General features: G+C 38.0%; 1 protein-coding gene across 5 annotated transcripts in view; it reads right to left on the reverse strand.

Moving 5' to 3' along the window:
• ATG5 (autophagy related 5) overlaps positions 1–25,433 on the reverse strand; it is a 114,040-nt gene that overhangs the window by 44,411 nt on the left and 44,196 nt on the right. For all 5 annotated transcript variants that reach the window (XM_024755661.1, XM_024755647.1, XM_024755654.1 and 2 more), the window contains one exon: positions 4,403–4,497. In XM_024755661.1, coding sequence (XP_024611429.1) covers positions 4,403–4,497 — 95 coding nt within the window. The remainder of the gene's footprint in view (positions 1–4,402; positions 4,498–25,433) is intronic.

The raw sequence follows: 25,433 nt of genomic DNA on the forward strand, positions 1-25,433 counted from the left end.
ATTTTTATATTCACTTATGCATCTCACGTCTAAAATTTTAATCAAGTTCCAGTAAGAACCAAACCAGATAAGGGTAAAGCCAACAGCAAAGTCAATAAAGAGAACCAATAAAACCATGAGGCTCAGGGTCTTCTCTGGTGGCACAGCAGTTAAGAATCCGCCTTTCAATGCAGGGGACATGGGTTTGACCCCTGGTCCAGGAAGATCCCACATGCTGCAGAGCAACTAAGCCCGTGTGCCACAACTACTGAGCCTGCACTCTAGAGCTCACGAGCCACAACTACTGAAGCCTGCATGCCTAGAGCCCGTGCTCCACAACAAGAGAAGCCACCGCAATGAGAAGCCTGCACACCACAACGAAGAGTAGCCCCCCATCGCCACAACTAGAGAAAGCCTATGCGCAGCAACGAAGACCCAACACAGCCAAAAATAAATAAATAAATAAATAAAAACCCTGAGGCTCTGTCTCTCCCTGTTTGAGGAGAAGCTGCCACTGTCTTGACAGAGGAAAGATCAGGCAGCAAGCTCTGCCCTAACAGTCACCACCTGGCAGCCAGGTTTTGTCAAGCAAATTTTGAGAATTCTCTAGCTTCCCACTTTCTATCTAATTATAGCACTTTATGAAAACCATTCTCTCTCACACATACACATTCTCTTTCCCTCTCTCTCTCCCATTCTCTCTCTGAATCCTTTTATGTTATGATATGACAGTAACAGGTATGGATACATCTGACAATATTCCCCAGAAAAGAATGGTAAATACTGCCATAACGGAAAGAACTGTACTTACTGTAAAAATAATAAATCTGCTCTGAAATCAGGAGTATAAAGTGTTTGAAAAAGAATATCATTGGTATAATTAGATAAACCTGTAATACGGCTTCTTTAAAGAACAATTCCGACCAGATGTATAAATTCACTCAGTCATGCCCTTTTCATTTTGTGGATGAGGAAACGAAGGCCCAGCAAGACAGTAAGCGCCTGTGGACACACAACTCATCAGTGTCACACCTCCCACAGAGCCTTAGAGGCCTCCCTTCTAGTGCAGTGCTCTTAGTAGGAAACCTAACTGTTTTTCAAGGGAAACTGCTTTGGCCTTTATGTCTCAAATATCTGACAACTTGGCGAGCTCAGAGAGGTTTACATGAAGTCACAAATTGTCAGACTAGGTGAATAAGGCAAAACTGTGATCTTGATCTATCATGCACTGTTTCTGGATGCAACCCTTCCAACAGCTCTTTTGCACTTGCTCCTACTATTCTCCCACCATTTGAATTAATTTTAGAAGTGTGTTTTCTTCAACTACTACAACAGCACTATCCTTGTTAAAGCCAGCTAGTTCTTTCAGTTTTGGATTATTTGAACTATAAAGTCTTTTTTTCAGCTTCAGAATTATGTGATCTTTGGTGCTTTTAATATTCCAAGATTCAACGAAGTAAGTACTTGTGAAGCACCTACAGTGTACGTAACACTGTGCTAAATAAATCCTACTACACAGATTTAAAAAGGAAAAAACAAAAAAAAAGCCCAAACAAAAAAAACTAACCTTGCCTTCAAAGATATCACTAGCATGTTGAGTGTATTAGTGTATCCACACTGCTAGTTAGATCAAGAATTACCTAACTTGGGCAAATCACTGAACCTGTCCAGGCCTAGATAAAGGGATTTTCAAACTGTGCTTTAGAATTTCCATAAATATGTGATGCTATAACCACTGGTCCCCAGGAGGACAGAGTCAAGCCACCTGAGTCAATATCACTTATCCCCATCTACCCACCCCTTCCAAGTTCAACCCAAAAGTGGGCTGCTGCATTAAAAAAAAAAAAAAAAAAAATGAAATCTACTCAGAAAACTTCAGGACCACTCTAAAATTCCGTAATAACCTGTTACTGTTTTTATTCCATATTTTAACCACCAATATCTATGTCAGTGATGGTGAAGACGCAGCCTCTCCCTATGAGATTTACAGGCCACATGAAGGATCCTACCCACTATAAGTACTATACTTAGTCCATAAAATCTGACTCAGTTTTGGCTTTTCTCAGCGCAATAACTAAAGCATATCACTACTGAATCTAGTTCTGTAAAATCACTGCTGAAGTTCTCTTAGGGAATACCTAGGTGGTCAGTACCAATTTATGTAACGTGAGACATTTCTTCTCTCCATACAACTAGGCTTCCTGTCACCTTTCTCACATTATTTTATGCAGATATAGAAACTGTCCTATTTGCACACTGTTTAACATTAACAGTCGCCGAAACTGTTCTACTGCTCTGCTGCCTGTACAGAGAAGACTGAGACTCTCTCATGTGAGCAGCCACAATGTTTCCCTTCCTTTTCCTTAACAGGTCTCTCCAAACCTCTCTTCTCTTGGGCTGAAAACTTTACTGGTTAATCCCAATCCTCAATTGCCTTGCTCCATCAATTACTTTCCTTCTTATTTGATAAACACATTCTTCCATAAAATAACCTAAAATTTTATTCTGCCTTAGCCTTCCCATTACTTCGCCAAGTCTTTATTATACTGTGGACGATCCATGGCTTATGACACATTGTCTTTAGCTATTGCTGAGTGACACTTTAGGAAGCAGCTTTACTGAAACTATTATTATATTTTTACTGTAGGTAAGGTATAAAGGATATTGCCCTGTCCCTTCAAAGTGAAGCCATGTGAGAATTTCTTTCCTAGGTGGTGCCCAAGAAAAGTCAGCTTTCCTGATGATCTAGTAAGTTTTCATCATATATAAAATGAAAAACAAAGTTATATCTCATCACATTTCCTTCCCCTTTGCTCTGGCTACAAGGAACCTTGGGGTCAAATTTATAGGTCAATTTTAATAAATTTGACGATCTCACTTATTCATAGCGTAGTTCATTTCATGCTGGGTTTCCATTTTATATCTTTGGTGGCTCTAATTTTAAATTTCAACCTTTTTCTATTTTGTGACTATACAAAATATATTCTTGTAAATTGCCTCAGATTCTTCATGATATAAGATAAAGTATAAATAAATAAATTATGGCATTTCCAAACCCACTGGGTAATATTTGTGCTTAACAAAGACTCGTGGAATTAAAATTTTACTTTCCTGAAAAAAGGAAGCAGAGGAGTGCGGCTGATTAGATCATCTGGTCTTTATTCCATCAGTCATTTTTCTCATTTTATTTCTATTGTACATATCATGAATCCATGATCTAAACATAGTCTATTTGCCATTATGTTAATGAAATAAATGAGAAGCAACCTTATTTAAGTCATAAAAACTTTTCATTCTTTGAGTATACTGGGATTTTTGTTTTTTACTTTTCAATCGGACAGTTTGTTTTCCTCTTTGAACACACATTAATCTAATGGCACTATAAAAGATTAAAAAATAACTGTAGAAGTAACTATGAGTAAGACTGTTAGATAGTAAAAATGGCTCAGAGAGAAGTTATGACACAATCTCTTTGAGTCTGAATCGAAGGCCTGCTAGATGAGAGTCTATGTTTGTGATACTGTGTTTCTAATTCCTATTCTTAACTGCTTTTTCCATGATCGTAGGCAACTAGCTTTCTGGATACCATTCATTCAATGAAAATTTACTCAGTATTGCTATATAGGAAATATATGGTAGTTTTAAAGTACTCTACAGAAACATGGAGTTTCTTAACCCCACGAAAGTGTAAAGTGTACAGTAATGAGACGCTACTATTTATTTTGTTGTACAACACTGAGGACCCATCATCTAAAACAAATACAGTCGATTCTCATCTGTGGTACTTATGTTCTATAAAGTTACTGCAAACACTGACTGAATTAACAAATACTGAACCATTGCTCTTAGGGGGATTACAAGGGTTACTGCAAGTCTCTGGTCACATGTCTTCAACTCATCAATACATAACCTTGTTTTATGTATGTTTCTGTATAAAGATAGCACTTCAGCACTATGCTTGGGAGTCATTTTTAACATCAAAATTACCAACAAAAAGCACAAAAACGTGAAGAACGCGGCACTAAATAGACTGGGAAAAGTCACTTGTTTACAGTATGAGAGCAGAAACAAGAAGGCACAGCATCACTGAAAATGTGCACATGGGCAAAGCAAATTTTTCATCACTCTGCACATGTCCAGGGAAGTACTGTTGAGTACTGACTTTGAGGTTGCAAATAAATTTTAGCAAGCAGGCTGATCTGCAAATACAAAATCTGCAAATAAAGAGCACCAACTAAATGAGTCACATATTTCACAGTGCAGTCTCTGATTTGACTGCCACCAAAACGAAGAGATCTGGAAAACCCTAATAAATGTTATTCAGTTACTATGCAAACTGAAAAGACTTTGGACTAGAGGGCTTCAAGAAGTAAGATGTCCGAGACTTTCATAAGTTGGTATTGTTAAAAATGTTACTTCCTACCTGGTATATTCTAAAAGGGATGTAACGAAATCCATTTTCCTCTGCAGGATATTCCATGAGTTTCCGATTGATGGCCCAAAACTGGTCAAATCTGTCTGTAATGATAAATTATTCATTAAAAATGAACAACATTACAATTTAATACCTCATATGAAGAGATTAAAGTTGTTAAGCATCCATTCTAATAGAAGTTTCTGAAAGGGCATTATTTCTATGTTATTTTTTCTTAAACTTATCTTTCCATAACTAAACATAAAGCAAGATATAAAATTATTTTTTTTCTACATTATTGTTGCTTCCTTTTCCTAGATATCTCCATAGACATTTTTTCTCATAAGAGAAACTCTAAATAGATTATGACTACTGGTGTTATCACAGCAAAAAACATCAGGTATAGATGAATGTCTCGATTCCCTTGGTCCTATTCCTACTGTCTAAACTAAATGCACAGCTTCAAGTGACCTAAAGTTTAACCACAAATTGTTTAAAGAAACAAAGTAAAAATACCAAACACAGTACACATTAAACAGAAAAAAGATAAAATTATAGGACAGGCTTTGAAAGAAATGTGAAACTGACACTTAAATGTCAGTTGCAGTTTAATCTCAGACTGATTAAACAACTCCTTTTTAAAAATGTAAGGCTTGCTTTAAACAAAAAAAAACCCCACTTTACTGATATATAATTCACATACCATAAAATGCACCCTTTTGAAGTGTTAACTGAGTGGTTGTTAGCATATTCAGAGTTGCCAATATATAATTTCAGAACATTTTCATCATCCCCAAAAGAAACCTGTACCCATTAATAATTATGCCCTCCCCCCACATCCCCTGGAAATCACTAATCTCTATTCTATTCCAGAGATTTCATATAAATGGAATCATATAATATGTGGTCTTCTGCATCTGCTTTTCTTTTTTACTATGTTTTCAAGGTTCATTCATGTTGTAGCATGTATCAGAACTTCATTTTTACTACCAAATAATATGTCATTGTATGGAGAGACCACATTTTGTTTACCCATTCAACAGTTTGTAGACATTTGGGTTGTTCCCACTTTTTGACTATTATGATTAACGCTACCATGAATATTCACGTACAAGTTTCTGTATGGATGCGTATTTTCTATTTTCTTGGGCATATTACCTAAGAATGGAACTGCTGAGTTACACAGTAACTGTTTATCTGCCATATGGTAACTATGTTTTGAAGAACTGCCAAACTGCTTTCCAAAGAGGCTGCACCATTTTACACCCCCACCAACAATGTATGAGGGTTCTGATCTGTCCACATCCTTGCCAACACATTATTGTCCATCTTCTTTATTATAGTCATTCTAGTGGGTATGAAGTGGTATCCCCTTATGGTTTGATTTCCATTTCCCTAAAGACTAATTATGCTGAGTATCTTTTCATTTGTTTCCTAGCCATTTATATATTTTCTTTTGGAGAAATGACTATCAAATCCTTTGTCCTCTTTTTAACTGGGTTGTTTATCTTTTTGTTGTTGAGTATTGTAAGAGTTCTTTATGTATTCTGGATACAAGCCCCTTAATCTGATAAATAATACACAACTATTTTTTTTTCCCATTCTGTGTGTTGTTTTTTAACGCCTTTAACTCACCCGGATTTCTACCTTAAAATATTTTTTATACACAGAAATTTATCTCAGAATCAAATCTCTGTAAAGTACATGAATACTCCAGAATCTCAGGTCAGCCTGGTATATTCTCTACTACTAGACTCATCTCAACCCAATTTACTGGTAATATATTCATACTGCTTAAGCTATCATAATTATATATAAAAAACAAAGTTTAGCTGTTTCTTCTTAGATGACTGTGACAGGCTCTAGGCCTTCTCTAATCTCATTTTCAACTCCAATCTGGGGAAAGACACATACTACAATAGAACTGGTAGGATAGGGAATTTAGAACCCAGTCAGTCCAGGGCAATTTCACAGATGACAACTAAGGTCCAGCTTGTTATGAGTTTAGTTAAGAACCAAGACAAGACTCTTGGTCTTCTGATTCAAAGCCCACAACCGTTTCAACAGTTGCAACCACAAAACTGCATCTTAATGCTAAGAGTAGCTCCTTTAACCACAATTCTTTCATTTCATGTATGAATCAATTATTCAGTCAATGCTTTTTTAAAAGTATCTTTCTGCTTTCAAGTATCAAGCAAGAATGTGATAGCTAAATAAAGTGATTCTTCATGCACTGCTAAAATTTTACTCACTGCCTCATCATTAAATCTCTAACACCTACCACAGTGCATGCACAACATATGCTCTTGAATCAATGAATAACAGAATACTACATATATAAATTTTCATTAAAATTTTTGGATTCTATAACTTAGGTTACAGATTAGGTCTGTAACTTAACAGCTAGACTAGAAACAACAAATCAACTGAAAATTCTGCCCTAATTCACTTTCAGATGAAATAAAAGGAGTTAAATAGTTCTAATACCTCTTCTAAAAATAAAATTTTGTAATTATTTAAGACAACTTCTTTATCAAAATATAACTTATTAAAAACCACAAGCAAACCTCTATTAAATGAAAAATTTATACTGTTTCTAACAGAGGGGAAAAAATGGGCTAAAGCAGTGGTCCTTAACCAGGGAAGATTTTGCTCCCCTGTGGGTGTGGGGACATTTTTGGATGTCACCAATATGTGTGTGTTACTAGCATCTAGTGGGTAAAAGACAGGGATGCTGCTAAACATACCACAATGCATAGGACAGCTCTCCACAACCAAGAATTATCTGACTCAAAATGTCAATAGGGCTAAAGGAAGGAAAGCAAACACAAACAAACAAAAAGTACAGAAAGGTAATTAGTGAAAAGCTTTCACGTACCTATATTGCAAAGAAGTAAACTGGAAAAAGAAACATCACTGTACACGTTACCAATCTGCTGACACTCAACTCCAAATTCACCCTTCAATATATACACAGGCATAACGGACACAATTTCTTTAAGCATCTCTAGCGTGACAATCACATTAAGCTTTCTCAGTAGACAGTACTGAAAGGACACTGCAGGGGAAAGGGGCTCCTGCCTACACACACACACACTGAAGGCTCCTTGCCCAAATTAGCACCCTGCTTTCCTCTGCAGGCCCATATGGGTGGCTGGCCTACAGTTTCCCACAGAGACGCCAGTCCCTCTGCATGCTTGTGCCACTTGTTGCTGGTGGCCCGCACTCCAGATTTTCCTGACTTCCCAGCCACTGCAGACCTGCTCCAATCTGGGCAAAATAGTGAACACTTCTCTACTAACCCAATGGGCTGGAATATACATTCTCCAATGAGTTCTAGGCCCAGCCCTGGGAAGGGGCTCCTTTTAAGTGTGACCTTCCTCTTTAGCCCTAGGGTACCAGATATGATTTTCTTCTATCTTCAGTTACTCTTTTACCAGAGTTTAATCATTCAGTATATAATACTTAACCTATTTATCCCTTTGTGTGGTTTCTATCTCCTAACTGGACCTAGTCTGATACAACTATGTTTTAAAGGAATAAAGACATAATAAAAATCTGTATTAATTAAGATTAGCTTTATCTTCTTATAAAAATGTTATGTTCTTATATAAAATAGGCATTTCCTCAACAATACCAAAAACATTCCAACCAAGAATAATTTAACTTTTATAAGTCAAAGTTATTAATTAGAAAGACACAAATAAAAGAAATTAAAAGAAAATCAGTGCTGAGTTTCAGTTCATAACCAAATGCCTTTCACACTGGGTTTTGTAACATCAGGAACTCTTCTATCCCTTAGTCAATAATTAAATAAATTTGGAGTAAGGATGTATTGCTAACTTCCTACATGGTAATGAATCAAGTATATATTAACCTGTCACCAAACAATTAGTTATTATAATTAAGTTGTAAATTTGGTTATTTGTGTCATTGGCCACGAAAACAGTACCTACAAGTAAAAGAAGCTCAATGGTCTTTAGCTGCTCATTTTTTAAACTGTCAAGTTAGGTAAATGTACATCTATTTCAACAGCTTTCACGTTAATTTAGTTCTAATTCTAAAACAAAACAAACTACTAAGTAGAAGAAAAAATTAAAACTAGCAGTCACTTAGCTTATACAAAGAATGGGAGAAAAGAAGGTAACTTAACATACTTCTTGCCAGAGCTATTAAGAATATGATTGATAAGTTGGTTTCTGTTTTCTATAGCTGTGCTATAGAAAGTCAATCTATTTTTTTTAAAGATATTAAAAACAGAATTCCTCAAAATCCTGGTGGCCACCAATTTTTTCTTCTCACTCTCTGCTGAATTAAGCTTTTATATTGGTCTTGGAAATTTTTTAAAAATCCAGAAAAAAAGATTTTTTAAACCAAAGATCTTCCTAAGAAGCATGAAAAATAAATTGATTACATTTGTATTCTTTGTTCCTCACATGGAAAAAGCTGCAGAAAAAAGTGGTGATCTTAAAGGATGTTTCTGCTCTTCCACTTAAGTTTTATTAAGAACTCAAGGCAAAATAATTTTTAATATTCAAATGTCACAAACAATGTATTCGTCTACAGGATCCCACAGGAAACGTGGAGGACATCTAAGGGACTGCGACCCAGCCTCAATTCAGTAATGTGGTATTGCTGGCTGGGATATAACCATAGGAAAGGGGTGAAATGGCTTCCACATGCACACCATCCACTTCCTGCTCTTTAAGTCTGTGATGTCAAAAAGAACAGATTTACAGCACCCTAAATAAGTGTCAGATCATGATGGCCCATAAAACACAGGCTTTAAGCTTTTCTTTAAAGAGAAAAAGCAAATGGTTGAAAATCACTGCTGAAGGGAACACACTCCTCACAGAATTCTGCATTTATCAACAGTATTATTCAAATCAGTACTACAGGTGGTCATGTAATATACATGGTGCTTTGACCAGAGGCTTTCAAAATTTATAGCAGAAAACATATCCAAGTACAGACCTATTCGAATTAATTTCTTAACATGTAATATAGTAAACATCTTTGTGAAGCAAAATAGGAGGGGAAAAAAAACAGTAATTACTGGTAGGTACCAAACACAGGTGTGTTAAATATGTGACCTGTATCTTCAAACTCATTTGTCCTTTGAGTCATATGTTAACAGGACAGTTAGGGCTGACCCAGGGAAGGGAGCATTCTCTGTACGGCAGCAAGTCCACTGGTGCTTGGATGCTTCTTAACAGAACTACACCCACACATTTCTATGAGAACTTCTGTTTGAGGTTTAAAGTTACTGTTATATATCTTCAAAGAAGTCTTGAAAATGCTTCAAGGACCCCTGAAAATTTGTCATGAAGACAGAAGTAGGCAGGACCAGCAGGCTGGCCTCTGTATTAAGGCTGAGAGGAGAACCAAACCAGGAGAAGGTCAATCCTTAATCCTGTTCGTAAACACTCATCTTGGCAATAGGATTGTACCCTGGGGAATTTGTTGTTAGAGTGAATCAAAAGAGCAATAAAACCTGGATCTGAGGAAATCTTTGACCTGGAGCATCACTGTCTCAGAATAAACTGAGAGAAGACATTTATAGTAGTCTCCCCATATCCACGGGGGATACGTTCCAAGACCTCCAGTGGATGCCTGAAACAGCGGATAGTACCGAATCCTATACATACTGTGTTCTTCCTATACCTACATACCTGTAATAAAGTTTAATTTATAAATTAGGCACAGTAAGAGACTATCCCAATTGCCAGCATCACTAACATTTTGTGGCCATTATTAAGTAAAATAAGGGTTACTCGAACACAAGCCCAGCAATACCACAACAGTTGATGTGATAACTGAGATGGCTACTACGTGACTAACAGGAGGGTAGCACATACAGTGTGGATATATACCGGAATCATCCCCTATACTTCACATGCTGAGGTGAGACGGAACAAGATTTCATCATGCTACTCAGAACAGTGCACGATTTAAAACTTGTGAATTATTGATTTCTGGAATTTTTCATTTAATATCTTCAGACCACGTATGCCCACAGGAAACTGAAACTGTGGAAGACAAAACCATGAATAAGGAGGAACTACCATATCCCTCTGCCCTAAAAAAGAAGTGCTGTCTATTAAAATATAGTCAATTACTGGGATTCACTCTCGGAAAACATTAAAGATGCTGTAACACACAGTCTAGAAAACTGGCCTCAAGGAGAGGAATCAATATATATTTTTACAGCGTAATTCTCTCTGTATTCGCTGCTACGACTTTCATCTAAACCACTATCAACTCTCATCTGAACCATTGCGACAGCCTCCTAATTGGGCTCTGCCCTTCCACTTGTATCCATAATACACAGCATCCAGAATGCTCTTTTAAAACATAAATTGAATCATACCATGAATGAATAAGTTTCTAAACATTTTTCCAATGGGCCATAAGGAATAATGCTTTATAATGTACTTTAACAATACGATTCTTTGAAGTTAAGTACTAGAATCATTATTAAAAGAAAAAATCCAATGCATCTCCTTACTGGCTACAAATGGCGCAGACTGCTCCCCACTCAAACTCTGCATGCAAGCAACCATAATGTTGGTAATGAAATACCTCCTTCCCGGGAAGCCGGTTCCTTTCAGCCCCCTCCCACTCCCTTGGAATGCAATGGTTCCTGCATCCCTCTGAGATCTCACTGCCTACCACTCTGCTTACTTACTAAAGCTCCAAATCACACTCTTTTTCTTTTCTGTCCCTAGAAAACACCAAGCTTATCCCCGTACCACAGTTAGAGGCTTGGAATCCCCCACTTTTCTAATCGTCACGTAGCTGCTTTTTTGTCATCATCCAAGTCTCAACAGAAGTGTCACCTCCTCAGGGGAGAACTTCCTCATAATTCTAGCTAAAGTATTATTCTGTTTTCTTCTAAACACTTACTGTTCTTTGAAATTACCCTATTTACATGTTTAATTAGTTACTGTCTCTCTCCCCCAATTAAAATGCATTCCAAGAGTCAATCTCAGTAGTTGACTTTATTTTAATAGACAGAATTCAATTACTGTATTTCAACCAATTAAGAAACATTTACTTCAAATTTATTTTCAAATTGGGCCAGTAACAACATAAAAGGGATTCAAAATTCAAAAAAAATCATAATGTAAAAAACCCCCAACTTATTCTATGTGCTCATGTTAAAAATTTTAAAAAAGGAAGAAATGACCTTCAATTATATTCGTCTTCACTGACTCTAAAAGACAATTTTTAAAGTAGCTTGTTTGCCAAAAAGAGATTTAAAGAGCTATAGCCAGTGGCAGGCCAGCGCTAATTAACTAAATGTATTCCTGTGTAAATCACCTATAGATTTTTAACCAGATTACCTGACTTGTTACCTTTCAAAACTACTATAAATTGAGAAAATATTTTTCCTCTCAGGTTAAGTTACAGTTTATCACTTACCTAAATTCAGAGGGCCAGAAGCAAATTTAACATGTAATCAAGCCCATTTTTACTTCACTCAGAGCACTCCAAAGTCATAAGACAAAAACAAAAATCTATTTTAACTTTTGAAAGACCAATGGAGAAAAAGATACTCCATTATATTCACTATTATCTTTGCAATGTTTATTATGCAGGATACTCTACCTTTATTCTAATACAAATTCCTCATGCTTCTGATGAGAAACTGTAAATGAGAAAATTTTATTAATAATTCTTCATAGACAAATAACAAAAGCTTAAAAAGCTGGGTGGGGCACCAGCGGTCACTGGAGATGCAATATATCATGCAACATTTCTCAGCTTTAGCTGCCTACCTGGACCACCTGAGAAACTTTAAAAAAAATATTAATATCAAGGACCCACTCCAGACCAGTTATTTCAGATTCCCTGGAACTGTATTTTTTGGAAACTCCCAGATGATTCTAATATGTAGCCAGAGTTAACAGCCCCCAGATGGAAAATACACTGACTTTAGAATCAGAGATCTAAGATCAAATCCTGGTCCCATCTCTTACTAGCCCTGTAAGCTATTTTCCTCATTTTTAAAGTTGATAATGTTTATCTAATTCTTAGGAAGAATCACTAAGAAGGCATATCCAGGACTGGGACATCACAGGAATTTAGTAAATGTAATATGATTACAGGTAAATTCTGTTCTATTTCAAATCCATCTCATCTGTCTAAGGTGGCTACATGAAAAATGCCTCTTTAAAAGAAGTCTCCCACTTGCAAATAGTTCATATTATGAATCTCCAGTTTAATTCAGGCAAGGAAGAGAAAAGAAAAAGTAAATCAACTGATAGAAGTAACAGTGTACTCAATTAAGTTTTTACTTTGTAGGATCTGCATAGAGTTAAATCTATTAAAGTGTTTATTTACTCCTATTATGTACCTAATTGAGTACTGGGAGCTGTAGAGAATTAAAAACCAAAATATAAAACAAGTACACGGACTCTCCTTTACTTAATATGTAGCTAGGGAAGCCAAACTGACATACATAAAGTTATCACAATTTCTAATGGGTCCGATTGGTCCTTTATTGTGCATTAGTAGTGCCTGATGGTTCAAGTCCTCCCCGCCGCCCACTTCTCTTCTAATGCAGGTGACCAAGTGACAGATGCTTAAGTAAAAAGCATGTTAAAAGTTAGGCTGGGGACTTCCCTGGTGGCGCAGGGGTTAAGAATCTGCCTGCCAATGCAGGGGACACGGGTTTGATCCCTGGTCCAGGAAGATCCCACATGCCATGGAGCAACCAAGCTCATGCGCCACAACTACTGAGCCTGCGCTCTAGAGCCCACGCGCCGCAACTACTGAAGCCCGCGTGATCTAGGGCCCGTGCTCCACAACAAGATAGGCCATCGCAACGAGAAGCCCACACACCGCAACCTGTTCACCACAACCAGAGAAAGCCCGCGCACAGCAACAAAGACCCAACTCAGCCAAAAATAAAAATTTTTTAAAAAGTTAGGCTGGTAAAAAAGTGGTATTAAAATAACTCAAGTGATGCTAGAGTGAAAAGTCATGGTAGTAGAACCTCAGAGATCATTTTTATTAATAACATACCTGAACAGAATTTAACTGTTTTTTTAAAACCCTAAATGAATTTTATGTTGCTTGATTTTCAAAGCAACTTTTGAGGGAAGCTGCGGTTCAAAGCAGGTAAATGATTTGCTTGAGGTCACCAGGTCAGTAGATTCTCAGGGATGCTACCATATCACAGAAAACTTTCAGTTACATTTCTATAAATTAAAACACTGCTTGCTTGTTAAAACTCCAAGTTGAGTCAATTCAATGACGTATGATTAACAGGAATCTGAGAAACTGTTAATGAACAGAATGTTCACATTATCAAAAATTCCACAGTCCTATACTTCAAAATTCATGGTAGTGTCAGGTATAATAGTTTACCAAATCTTGTCTCCTTTGGCAGTTACAGATCACAAACTGAACAGTTAGCAGTAGCTGCTGCAGAAATACTTAATAAACATTTAAGTAAATAACAATTTACTTCAACATGCACATTAAGGCATTATTTTTCAATGAGAACAAGGAAAAATGCAACTGATAATTGAAAATATCATTCAACTAGGAACAACTACCTCTTAAAAGCAGACATGGACAATGATGAGGAAAACGGGAAAATTCAACCATAGTTTAGCTTTTAGCTACTAGGCTTATTCAGGTGGCTATTACTACACAATTTATTTATTATAACAACTCACTCACTATCAAAACAAAGTTGACTTGTAAAATTATACACATACCCCCCAAAATAGGGCCCATCCAACATTTTATAAACTATATTACTTCCTATAGTGAGTTTATTTTAGAATAAATACTATTATTTTAAATGTATTCAGTAGGTTTTAGTAATAAGTGATATAATGTATCCTAAAAGTTAATCAGGATTTCTAAGAATTCCAGTAGAAATAAGAATAAAGTTATTAAAAATTGAAATTATTCTACCAGTGCTTCTCAACTTATTCATTTACACTCAAATATCTGAATCCCACAGAATATTATTCTGAGTGTAATAACACCTTAAAGTAAATGATGATAAAAATATTGGGGGGAAACTTATTTTTGAATTTTATATTATTTATTTTTTGTACAGCAGGTTGTTATTAGTTATCTATTTTATACATATTAGTGTATATATGTCAATCCTAATCTCCCAATTCATCCCATCACCACCACCACCCTCCCCTGCCACTTTTGGGGGGAAACTTCTGTATGTAAAGCCTTTCTCCTTCACTCAATGAGCCTATGCAATTGCTCTCTTCTATTCCTCCTTCCCAGATATCAGATGTCCACTAATTGCCTTTTTTCCTCTGCTCCTCCTTCCTTATATTCTGAGTGGACAAATAGCAATACATTTTTTTCCTTGCAAAAATGTTTTTATAGGGTTTTTAAAACCCACATAAAAATAATTTCACCTTAAAATAAGTGAAAAGTTAAGTGCAGGTTAATATACTTGCAGGAAAAAAAAATCTGAGTTTATTAACAAAAACAAGGAGCTACTTTAAGAAAAAGAGGCATACATCTTGAAGTGTACTTCTGAGTGTGGTTTATGGTAATGTGAAATAAAGCGAAATCTGAATCTGGTTAAATCTTTTATGCAAATAAACTCCAATTAAAAATACCATTGGGGATATTTTATTGATATTCCTCTACAGAGAAAGATAGAAATAAGGTAAATGTAGAAAAGCCCGGGAACCAGAGATAGTCTGGATCCTAAAGGGACCCTGTGGGAAGAAATGCTTCTTAAGTAGAAAGCCACTTTGAAGATAATGATCAGGACTTGACTGAACACCCTGTATCTTAGATACACAAATTTGTTTATTTTGCACTCTTTTTTTTTTTTTTTTTTTGCGGTACGCGGGCCTCTCACTGTTGTGGCCTCTCCCGTTGCGGAGCACAGGCTCTGGACGTGCAGGCTCAGCGGCCATGGCTCACGGGCCCAGCCGCTCTGCGGCACGTGGGATCTTCCCAGACCGGGGCATGAACCCGTGTCCCCTGCATCGGCAGGCGGACTCTCAACCACTGCGCCACCAGGGAAGCCCTGTACTCATTTTTTATGGGTTGCTTCTTTTCTAGTTTTCTAGCATTTGGGTTAAAATCGTGCAACTCTCTAAATGCTAATTAAAACACTGGAATAGTTTAATATTTAAATGTAATTTTCACATAAAAGGATTTCCGAATCTTTTACTTTCTAAAGCAATATAAGAGACATGCAACGAATAATAACAAATTAGCCCTGCTATAGAACGGCAGTTACTTCTTTGGTTCAGAAAAACATCATTAATATGGAGAACTGCGACATCAAGAATTTCTTATCACAGCCACTAGTCAGGACTGGTCTGCACAGGCAGAGATGGAGTAAATAGAATGTCACGGGGATAGGACTTGCGAGAGTGGAGGGGGAGGAAATTCTAGAATTCTCAATAAAGTAGTTTCTAGGTCTTTGTTAAAAAGTACATGAAATAGGTACCTGGGAATAGGTAACACACTGGCCCGCATTAATTAGACTGTTGAGCTAAAATGTTTATCTGGTCATCCAGACCCTAGAAAGATAATGAAAGAATTGGTCAGAGAGTAGGTAAAAGTTTAAATGAGAGGTAAGAGAGGGAAAGAAGTGTTATCAACATACTCAGAACTAGATCAAGTGCCACACAGAAAGCTGGAGAGGGAGAAGAAAGGCAGCAAAAGAAGGAAAAGCAAAAATATGGAAGACACATATTACTTCAAAAAATGTAAACAGGGACTTCCCTGGTGGTGCAGTGGTTAAGAATCCGCCTGCCAATGCAGGGACATGGGCTCGATCCCTGGTCCGGGAAGATCCCACATGCCGCAGAGCAACTAAGCCCGTGTGCCACAACTACTGAGCCCATGCTCTAGAGCCCACGAGCCAGAACTACTGAGCCCATGTGCTGCAACTACTGAAGCCCGTGCGCCTAGAGCCCGTGCTCTTCTACAAGAGAAACCACCACAATGAGAAGCCCGCGCACTGCAATGAAGAGTAGCCCCCGCTCGCCACAACTAGAGAAACCCCGCGCGCAGCAACGAAGACCCAATGCAGCCAAAAATAAATAAATGAATTTTTAAAAAATGTAAACAGTCTTACTGAAATGACAGCGTACTATTGATTCATTTGTCATTTAATAGTAACCTCAACAAAAATAAAATAATCCTCATCATCCAGAAACAATTATAGCTAAGTTTACAATAAGAAGTTCACATGGTTATGTTTACATACAAGAAGAGTTAACTGATTAAAACAACTTTTTAATTTGTTTACATGTCAAAGTCCTTTTGTTTAAAGAATATAGTTCCAAATACGGCCTAAATGAGTCACTGTAACAACTGAACATAGTAGTTCTCAAAGGCTGAATTGGTGGAACAGATGAGAAACTTCATAAATAAACTGGCCCAGGCTTTAGACTTTCAAACACATCTTACAAGGCTGTTGAGATGACAGTGATAATTCATGTAAAGTACCCAGGACAGAACTTGGGGATTCAATAAATGATCACTGCTACTTTAATGGAGAAGCAGTTTTATGCATTAATTCTACATCACGGACTCCGGAGCGCGGCCGGCTGCGGCGCTTGCGCACTTGGAGCACGCCTGGCTGTCAGTAACGCCGGGAAGTTAGCTGTCGGGATCTAGAAAATTGTTTTCCGTCCCTTTTCCTCGGTTTTTAGTGTCAGGAAACAGCAACGTGTGACTGCCTCACAACTAGCCGCAAAGCGCAAAAGCCGCCCAAGGATGACAAGAAGAAAGATGCCGGAAAGTCGGCCAAGAAAGACAAAGACCCAGTGAACAAATCTGGGGGCAAGGCCAAAAAGAAGAAGTGGTCCAAAGGCAAAGTTTGGGACAAGCTCAAAAACCTAGTCTTGTTTTACAAAGCAACGTATGACAAACTCTGTAAAGAAGTTCCAAACTATAAGCTTATAACTCCAGCTGTCGTCTCTGAGAGACTGAAGATTCGTGGCTCCCTGGCCAGGACAGCCCTGAAGGAGCTGCTTAGTAAAGGACTTATTAAACTGGTTTCAAAGCACAGAGCTCAAGTAATTTACACCAGAAATACCAAGGGTGGAGATGCTCCAGCTACTGGTGAAGATGCATGAACAGGTCCCACAAGCTGTATATTTTGAAAAATAAAACTTTATTAAATCAAAAAAAAAATTCTACATCACCTCTCTCAGAGCAGTGGTACTCAAATGGGGTGATTCTGCCACTTAGGGGATATCTGGCAATGTCTGGAGACATTTTTTAATGTGATGATTGAGAACGGGGAGTAGTGTGCTCCTGGCATCTAGTGAGTGGGCAGAGGCCAGGAATGCTGCCAAACATCCTATACTGCACAGGACAGCCCCTCCCTGCCGCCACCCCAACATCAAAGAATTGTCCAGTCCAAAATATCTAATGGTGCCAACAATGAGAAATCCTGCTCAAGAGTAGTGGCTCTCAAACTTTAGTGCATCACAATCACCTGGAGGGGTGCTGGACCACAAGTTCCTGGGATCTGCCCCAGAGTTTCTGACTCAGTTGGTTTAGGATACATTTCTAATCAGTTCCTAGCTAAAACTGATACTTCTGTCCCATTGTCTACACTTTGAGAAACACCGCTCTAGAGAAAAGTGATCAGGAGCTAATTGACAGACAAAAAAAAATTACGAAAAGTAAGTACACTTGGGGTTTTCCATTCTCTTGAGGAGAATTATGATATTAAGTTTCAAAACAAAAGATTCATTTAAAAACAAAATAAGTTAAAATATATATGCACATATACCTTAACATAGGTCTTGGCAATTTTTTTCAGTCTGACATCAAAAGCAAAGCCAACAAAAGCAAAAATAAACAAGTGGAGCTACATCAAACTAAAAAGCTTTTGCTCAGCGAAAGAAATCATCAACAAAATGAAAAGACAACTTACTGAATGGGAAAAAATATTTGCAAATCTTGTATCTGATAAGAGGTTAATATCCAAAATATATAAAAAAACCTCATACAACTCAATAGCAAAAAACCCCTAAACAATCCAATTTAAAAATGGGCAGAAGATCTGAACGGACATTTTCAAAGAAGACATATAGATGGCTAACAGGTAGATGAAAAGTGCTCAACATCACTAATAATAAGAAAATCAAAACCACAATAAGATATCACCTCACGGGTTTCCCTGGTGGCACAGTGATTAAGAATTCACCTGCCAATGCAGGGGACATGCGTTCGAGCCCTGGTCCAGGAAGATCCCACATGCCAGCGGAGCAACTAAGCCTGCGCACCACAACTACTGAGCCTGAGCTCTAAAGCCCACGAGCCACAACTACTGAGCCTGCATGCCACAACTACTGAAGCCCGCGAGCCTAGAGCCCGTGCTCCACAACAAGAGAAGCCACCGCAATGAGAAGCCCGCGCACCTCAACGAAGAGTAGCCCCCGCTCACCACAACTAGAGAAAGTCCGCACACAGCAACGAAGATACAACACAGCCAAAAAAAAAGATATCACCTCACACCTGTTAGAATGGCTACTGTCAAAAAGAAAAGAGATAACAAGTGTTGGCAAGGACGGGGAGAAAAGGAAACCCTGTGCACTGCTGGTGGGAATGTAAACTGGTACAGCCAGTATTTTAGTAATTTTTAGTTATTTTATAACTGGTAAGGTACAGCATGGTGACTACAGTTCATAATACTGTATGGCATATTTGAAAGTTGCTAAGAGAGTAGATCTTAAAAGTTCTCATCACAAAAAAAAGTTTTTTACAACTATGTAAAATGACATGTTAACTAGACTTACCGTGGTAGTGAGCACTTTGCTATATATACAAATATTGAATCATTATATTGTACACCTGAAAATAATGTAACACTACATGTCAATTATATCTAAATTTAAAAAATTAAAAACTAAAATAAAAATATAAAAACAAAGTTAAGTTAAACTATATATGCATATATACCTGTGTATATATATGTGTTTTGTGTTTGTGTGTATACCGTGTTTTGTTTTTTTTTTAAGAAGAGGAATCATACTGTAAATTCAAATAATAATAATAGGTCATGAGTCCAAGAGTGAAAATCAATATCCGGATATTGATATTGGATCAATATCTGACAGATGTCCATCTGCATTTCCTTTATATAGGGTACCAACATTCATAAGAAAAAGCTTCTTGAACCTTCCCAAACTTACCTTACAAAAAAGTGACAGTACATCACAAGGCATACATTTTTTTAAAGTTTTTTAACTGGACCAGATAAATAAAAGATATGATAAGGTAGTCTTCTTACTGTAGATAATTTGGAAATTTACTTAAAATGACATTACAAACTAAACCTTTGTATTCCTGCAACACTAAGAGTTCACTAAAAATATTTTCAAGTACTGATCAGAGTTTAGACTGAACTATAAATCTAGTCTCATAGATTTGTACCTTTATCAACTGAATCTCATACACAAAAATGTATTCTCTCTACCACTGATTAACTCTGGAACATATGACCATTCACTGTAATTAATGGACTCTTCAATAAACTTATGTTAGTATAATTTGTAGTGTATTAGGAAATAACTGTCTAAATGTTTTCACCAAGTTTTATTATCCATGACGTTCACTGCCAAGTATACCCAAAGCACTGTAAGAAGCTATGATCCAAGTTATCACCAAATTTATTTATTCATTCAAATCATGTAATTCCCAAGAGCAATCTTTCTCCAGAAGCCAAGCAAAGTATCTTTATGATTTTATATTAAAACACAAATGCATAAACTTTTTAGATTTTCATCATTATTTCTAATTACAGAAAGTTAGAATACCAAGATAGTGATTTAAAACATGTAGCATAATATAGTAAAATGCTTGTTTGTTCAACAGTAAAACTTGAATGCTCAAGCAGGTTACAAATTTTCTCTAAGCAAATTTCTCACAAAGTTGTAGATTCCTGAAGCCACACACACAGCTTCAGACTGAACTTATTCATCTTACTATACTGCAGACAAAACAATAAAGGAAACGACTATCGCAGCTGTATGCAGAAAAAAAGCAAAACACAGTTAGTGGATATAAAGAACTCTCAAACATTAGGAATGTATGGGATTGCTCCATATTCATTGCCTTGTATCACTGGGACATCAACTGTCATATCCTTTAAGATAAAATAATAAACAGGGCACTTATTGTTAAAGTAAATGACTATGAAATTAGAAGTTGCAGCATTCGATTCAAATCTGTTAAGCTTTCTTCATCTACTGACACACACTCACAATACTTAATTCTATCAACATCTAACTCAATGCCTCTGCACGTGAATGTCTCAGAGACATTTCAAACTTTTCTTTTTAAATTTATTTTATTTATTTTTGGCTGTGTTGGGACTTCGTTGCTGCACACGGGCTTTCTCTAGTTGTGGTGAGCGGGGTCTACTCTTTGTTGCGGTATGTGGGCTTTTCATTGTGGTGGCTTCTCCTGTTGTGCAGCACAGGCTCTAGGCATGCGGGCTCAGTAGTTATGGTTCACGGGCTCTAGTGCATGCTCAGTAGTTGTGGTGCACAGGCTTAGCTGCTCCGCGGCGTGTGGAATCTTCCCGGACCAGGGCTCGAACCTGTGTCCCCTGCGCTGGCAGGTGGATTCTTAACCACTGCACCACCAGGGAAGCCCACATTTCACTCTTTTGCCTTCAAGGCTGACCTTCTCAATTTGGCTTTGTTCCCCATCCCAAACCTATTTTTTATCTAGTTATTTCATATCATGGTATAAAGCACTACTATCCATCTAGCTGCCCAAGTCAGAACTCAGGAATGATTCTTTCCTTTCTTTCAACCTAAACTTGAAACCATACACAAACCCCTGTGTCCCTGTCCTTTGAAGTAAAAGGCTTTTGCTTTAGTCTCCCAGGCCTCCCTTGTGTCTCAAAAGGCTGACTCAAGAGTTAATGATTAGGAAATGTGAAGATGTAGAAATAAAGCATAGCTGTTGGGCTGGGAAACTGGTAACAATTTAGACTATAAATCCACCACACAGCGCAGTCACCCAACTCCCAGGTCCCTGAAAGATACAGATAAAGGCCTGATACACATTCCTGTCTTTTTTTTTTTTTTTTTTGCAGTATGCAGGCCTCTCACTGTTGTGGCCTCTCCCGCTGCGGAGCACAGGCTCCGGACGCGCAGGCTCAGCGGCCATGGTTCACGGGCCCAGCCGCTCCGCGGCATGTGGGATCTTCCCAGACCGGGGCACGAACCCGTGTCCCCTGCTTCGGCAGGCGGACTCTCAACCACTACGCCACCCGGGAAGCCCTCCTGAGTTGTTTTTAAAGGAAGCAGGCCCCCACCAGATGGAAACTGCTGACCACAAGAACACAGATCCTAGTCTGGTTGAAACCAGAAGGTTGATGATGCTTGGAACTTCACCTTGATGCCAACCAATCAGAGAATTGTGCAACAGCTGATCACACAGCCTGCAGCCCCTCCCTCACACTGCCTTTAAAATCCCTTCCCTGAAAGCCGTCGGTGAGTTTGAGTCTTTTGAGCATGAATTGCCCATTCTCCTTGCTTGGTGCCCTGCAGTAAACACTGTACTTTCCTTCACCACAACCCAGTGTCAGTAGATTGGCTTTACTGTGTGTGGGTGAGCAGACTCAAGTTTGGTTTAGTAACAACCTAATACCCCGTCTAATAATAGATTCTGTCAATGCTACCTCCAAAATAAACCCCAGATTTACTGACTTTTCTCCATCTCTACCATCATCACCCTAAAGGCCACCATCATCTTATACCTGAACCTACTACTACAGACTCTCCACTTCCACTCTTGGCTCCCTCTATTCCACCCTCTATTCAGCAGCTACAATGTTCTTCCATCATATTCTGCATCTCATCACTCTCCTGCTTAAAAATCCTCCAGTGGCTTCGCAATGCACTTAATATCACAATTCTTTCCTTGGGCTTCCCTGGTGGCGAAGTGGTTAAGAGTCCGCTTGCCAATGCAGGGGACACGGGTTCGAGCCCTGGTCCGGGAAGATCCCACATGCCACTGAGCAACTAAGCCCGTGTGCCACAACTGCTAAGCCTATGCTCTAGAGCCCACAAGCCACAACTACTGAGCCTGCATGCCACATCTATTGAAGCCCACGCGCCTAGAGCCTGTGCTCCACAATAGGAGAGGCTGCTGCGATGAGAAGCCTGTGCACCACAACGGGGAGAGGCCCCCACTCGCCGCAGCTGGAAAAAGCCCACATGCAGCAATGAAGACCCAACATAGCCAAAAATAAAAATAAATAAAATAAATAAATAAATAATTTTCTTTTCCTTGACTTGAAAGGCTCTATATCACCTAGATCTTTCCCATTTCTCTAACCTCATTGCATGTCACTCTTCCGTCTTGGTCACTGGCCAAGACACACTGGCCTTCTTTCTATTTTTTAAAATGCACCAAACTCCTTTTTGCCTCATGTTCTTAAAACATGCCATTCCCTAATGTGACTAGTTCCCTTTCATCCTTAAGATTTCAGCTTAAATATCATCTTGTCAAACAGGTCTTTTATAACTACCTTAATAAAAACAGGCCCAATCCCTAATGATCTCTATTCTCAGCACTGTTTATTGCTTTCAAAATAGGGTAAGATCACTGCCAAAAGGATGCTTTCTGTCACATGAAACTTATGGAAAGAACCAGATAATAGAAAAGTGACATTTTTGCTACATAGAATTTTTTTTTTTTAAATGATGAGACTATACTATAGATTGTTTCTCACAGGGGAAATATGACAAGCACACTAGAGGAAAACGGTATCCTAGGGAAAAACAACTTATGTTCTCTCTCACTTTTGGTAAAAGCTACTCATAGGATTAAGTCTTCAAAAGTACCTAGCATTTTTCCCCACCTCAGGGGCTTTGCCCCTGCCATTCCCTCTGCCTAGGAAGGTATTAGGAACCCCAGATAAATGTATGGTCCTGCTTTAGGTCTTCATTTAATGTCATGCAATCAGTGAGGCCTTCTGAGACCACCTGATTAAAAACAGCAATGCCCTCTCCCAACACAGTCCTTTCTCATCTTTCCCTGCTTTTTCTCCCACAGCACTCCTCATCATCATAAGGCACATAATGTATTTTACTTTTATATATACTTATTGTCTGTCTCCCCCACGATAATTTAAGCTGCATAAAGGGCAGGAAATTCAGTCTATTTTTTTTTACTACTTTATCTCCAGTATGGATTCAATAATTACCGGTTCAATGAATTAACATTAAAATGACACCCATAAAAGATGAACCAAGTTATAGCAGGAATGTGATGGTTAATTTTATGCATCAACTTGACTGGCCACAGATGCCCAGATTAAACATTATCTCTGGGTGTGCCTGTGAGGGTGTTTTGGGATGAGATTAGCATATGAATATGTGTCATTTCAGTAGACTGCCCACCCCAATGTGAGTGGACATCATCCAATCAGTTGAGAACCTGAAGAGAACAAAAGGAAAGGTAGAGGAAATAGGAATCTGCCCCGCTTTTTCCTGCCCCGTTGCTTGAGCTGAGACATCTCATCTTTTCCTACCATTGAACTGGGATTTATACCAGCAGCATCCTTGGTTCTCAGGCCTTGAAACTCAGAGTGAATTTCACCTCTGACTTTCCTGAGTCTTCAGCTTGCAGAGGGCAGATTGTGGGACTTGTAAGACTCCAAAATCACATGAACCAGTTCCTCATAATAAATCTGTGTGTGTGTGTGTGTGTGTGTGTGTGTGTGTGTGTGTGTGTGTGTATTCATTCTATTTCTCTGGAGAATCCTGACTAATAAAAGGAGTATGTAAGTATGTAAGAAGAGTGGCAGGAAGGTCAACACCAAGCACAAGATGAGGTTTATTTAAAAAAAAAAAAAAGGGAGGAAAAACAAAACGAGCTTTATAAACCATGTTTGGCAAAGAAAGAACGCATGGAGAACATTATTGGGAAAGATGGTTATCATATTAAGAGATGACAGAGAGAAAGCTAAACTATCCAACTTCTGTTTAGTTTCCATTTTCTTCAACAAGAGAATGATTTTCAAAGAAGCAAGTGTGAAAACTTAGCTAAAATAAAAATGACATATTCAGACATAACAGTAGGTACTTTGCTTTAAATTAATGCAAGTCTTCAGACAAAGGAAAATTACTTCAGAGGACACTAAAAGAACTTAAAGATAGGATTACAAAACCAATGCCAATAATCTTATGAAACAATGGAAAATGAGAGAGGTGTCTGAGGTCAGCAGACAGGCAAATGTTTCAACCTAAAAATATGAATGGATTTTATCAACTGGTAAGCCTGACGTCAATCTTTAGCAAAGTTTTAGAATGTTTTTGAGCATTCAGAAAGTAAAACAATAATTAGTAGAAATCGCCATAAATTTTAAAATACTTATAGCATCAGAGAGACCATGTTTCTTTTTATGACAGTATTAAGGTACTGCATACCAAAAAAACGGTTTATCTTAATGTAACGAATGAGATCTCCTTCTGGGTGTCTATAAGCTGGATAAGTGTAGTTAAGCACACTCAACAGTCTCTAAAATGTCTGGGAACCAACTATGACAGTTTTCATTCTATTACCCACCACATTCAACCAAATACTAAGTCCTAGCAAGTCTACATCTCAAATATTTCTCAAAAGCGTCCACTTCTCTCTACCTTCAAGACTGCCCCGTAGTCTGAAATATTCATCTGCTACCTAACCACTGGAATGGACTCGTACTTGGCCTTTTAATTCCATATTTGTTCCCTTCTAATTCATTAACCATACAGTAGTCAGAGATAACTTAAAAAAGAACATCTGATTCCTTTATATCCCTGCTTATAATCTTTCAGCAGTCCCCTATCTACCTCGCCTCACTCCCTGGAGATTAAGTTCAATATCACTAAAATGTCCTATCAGACCCTGAATAGATAGGGTCCTCTATCCAATTTGCAGTGTTATCTACTTGCCACTCTCAGTCACCGTGCTCTAGTCAGAATAGCCTTCTGGAGCCTTATAAAGAAAACTGAGGCCTTGGAGGACCACTGATTAAACACAGAAGAACCACAGGAGGCTTGAA

Source organism: Neophocaena asiaeorientalis, unplaced genomic scaffold (assembly GCF_003031525.2).
Source record: "Neophocaena asiaeorientalis asiaeorientalis breed wild unplaced genomic scaffold, Neophocaena_asiaeorientalis_V1.1 scaffold105, whole genome shotgun sequence".
Lineage (NCBI taxonomy): Eukaryota > Metazoa > Chordata > Mammalia > Artiodactyla > Phocoenidae > Neophocaena > Neophocaena asiaeorientalis.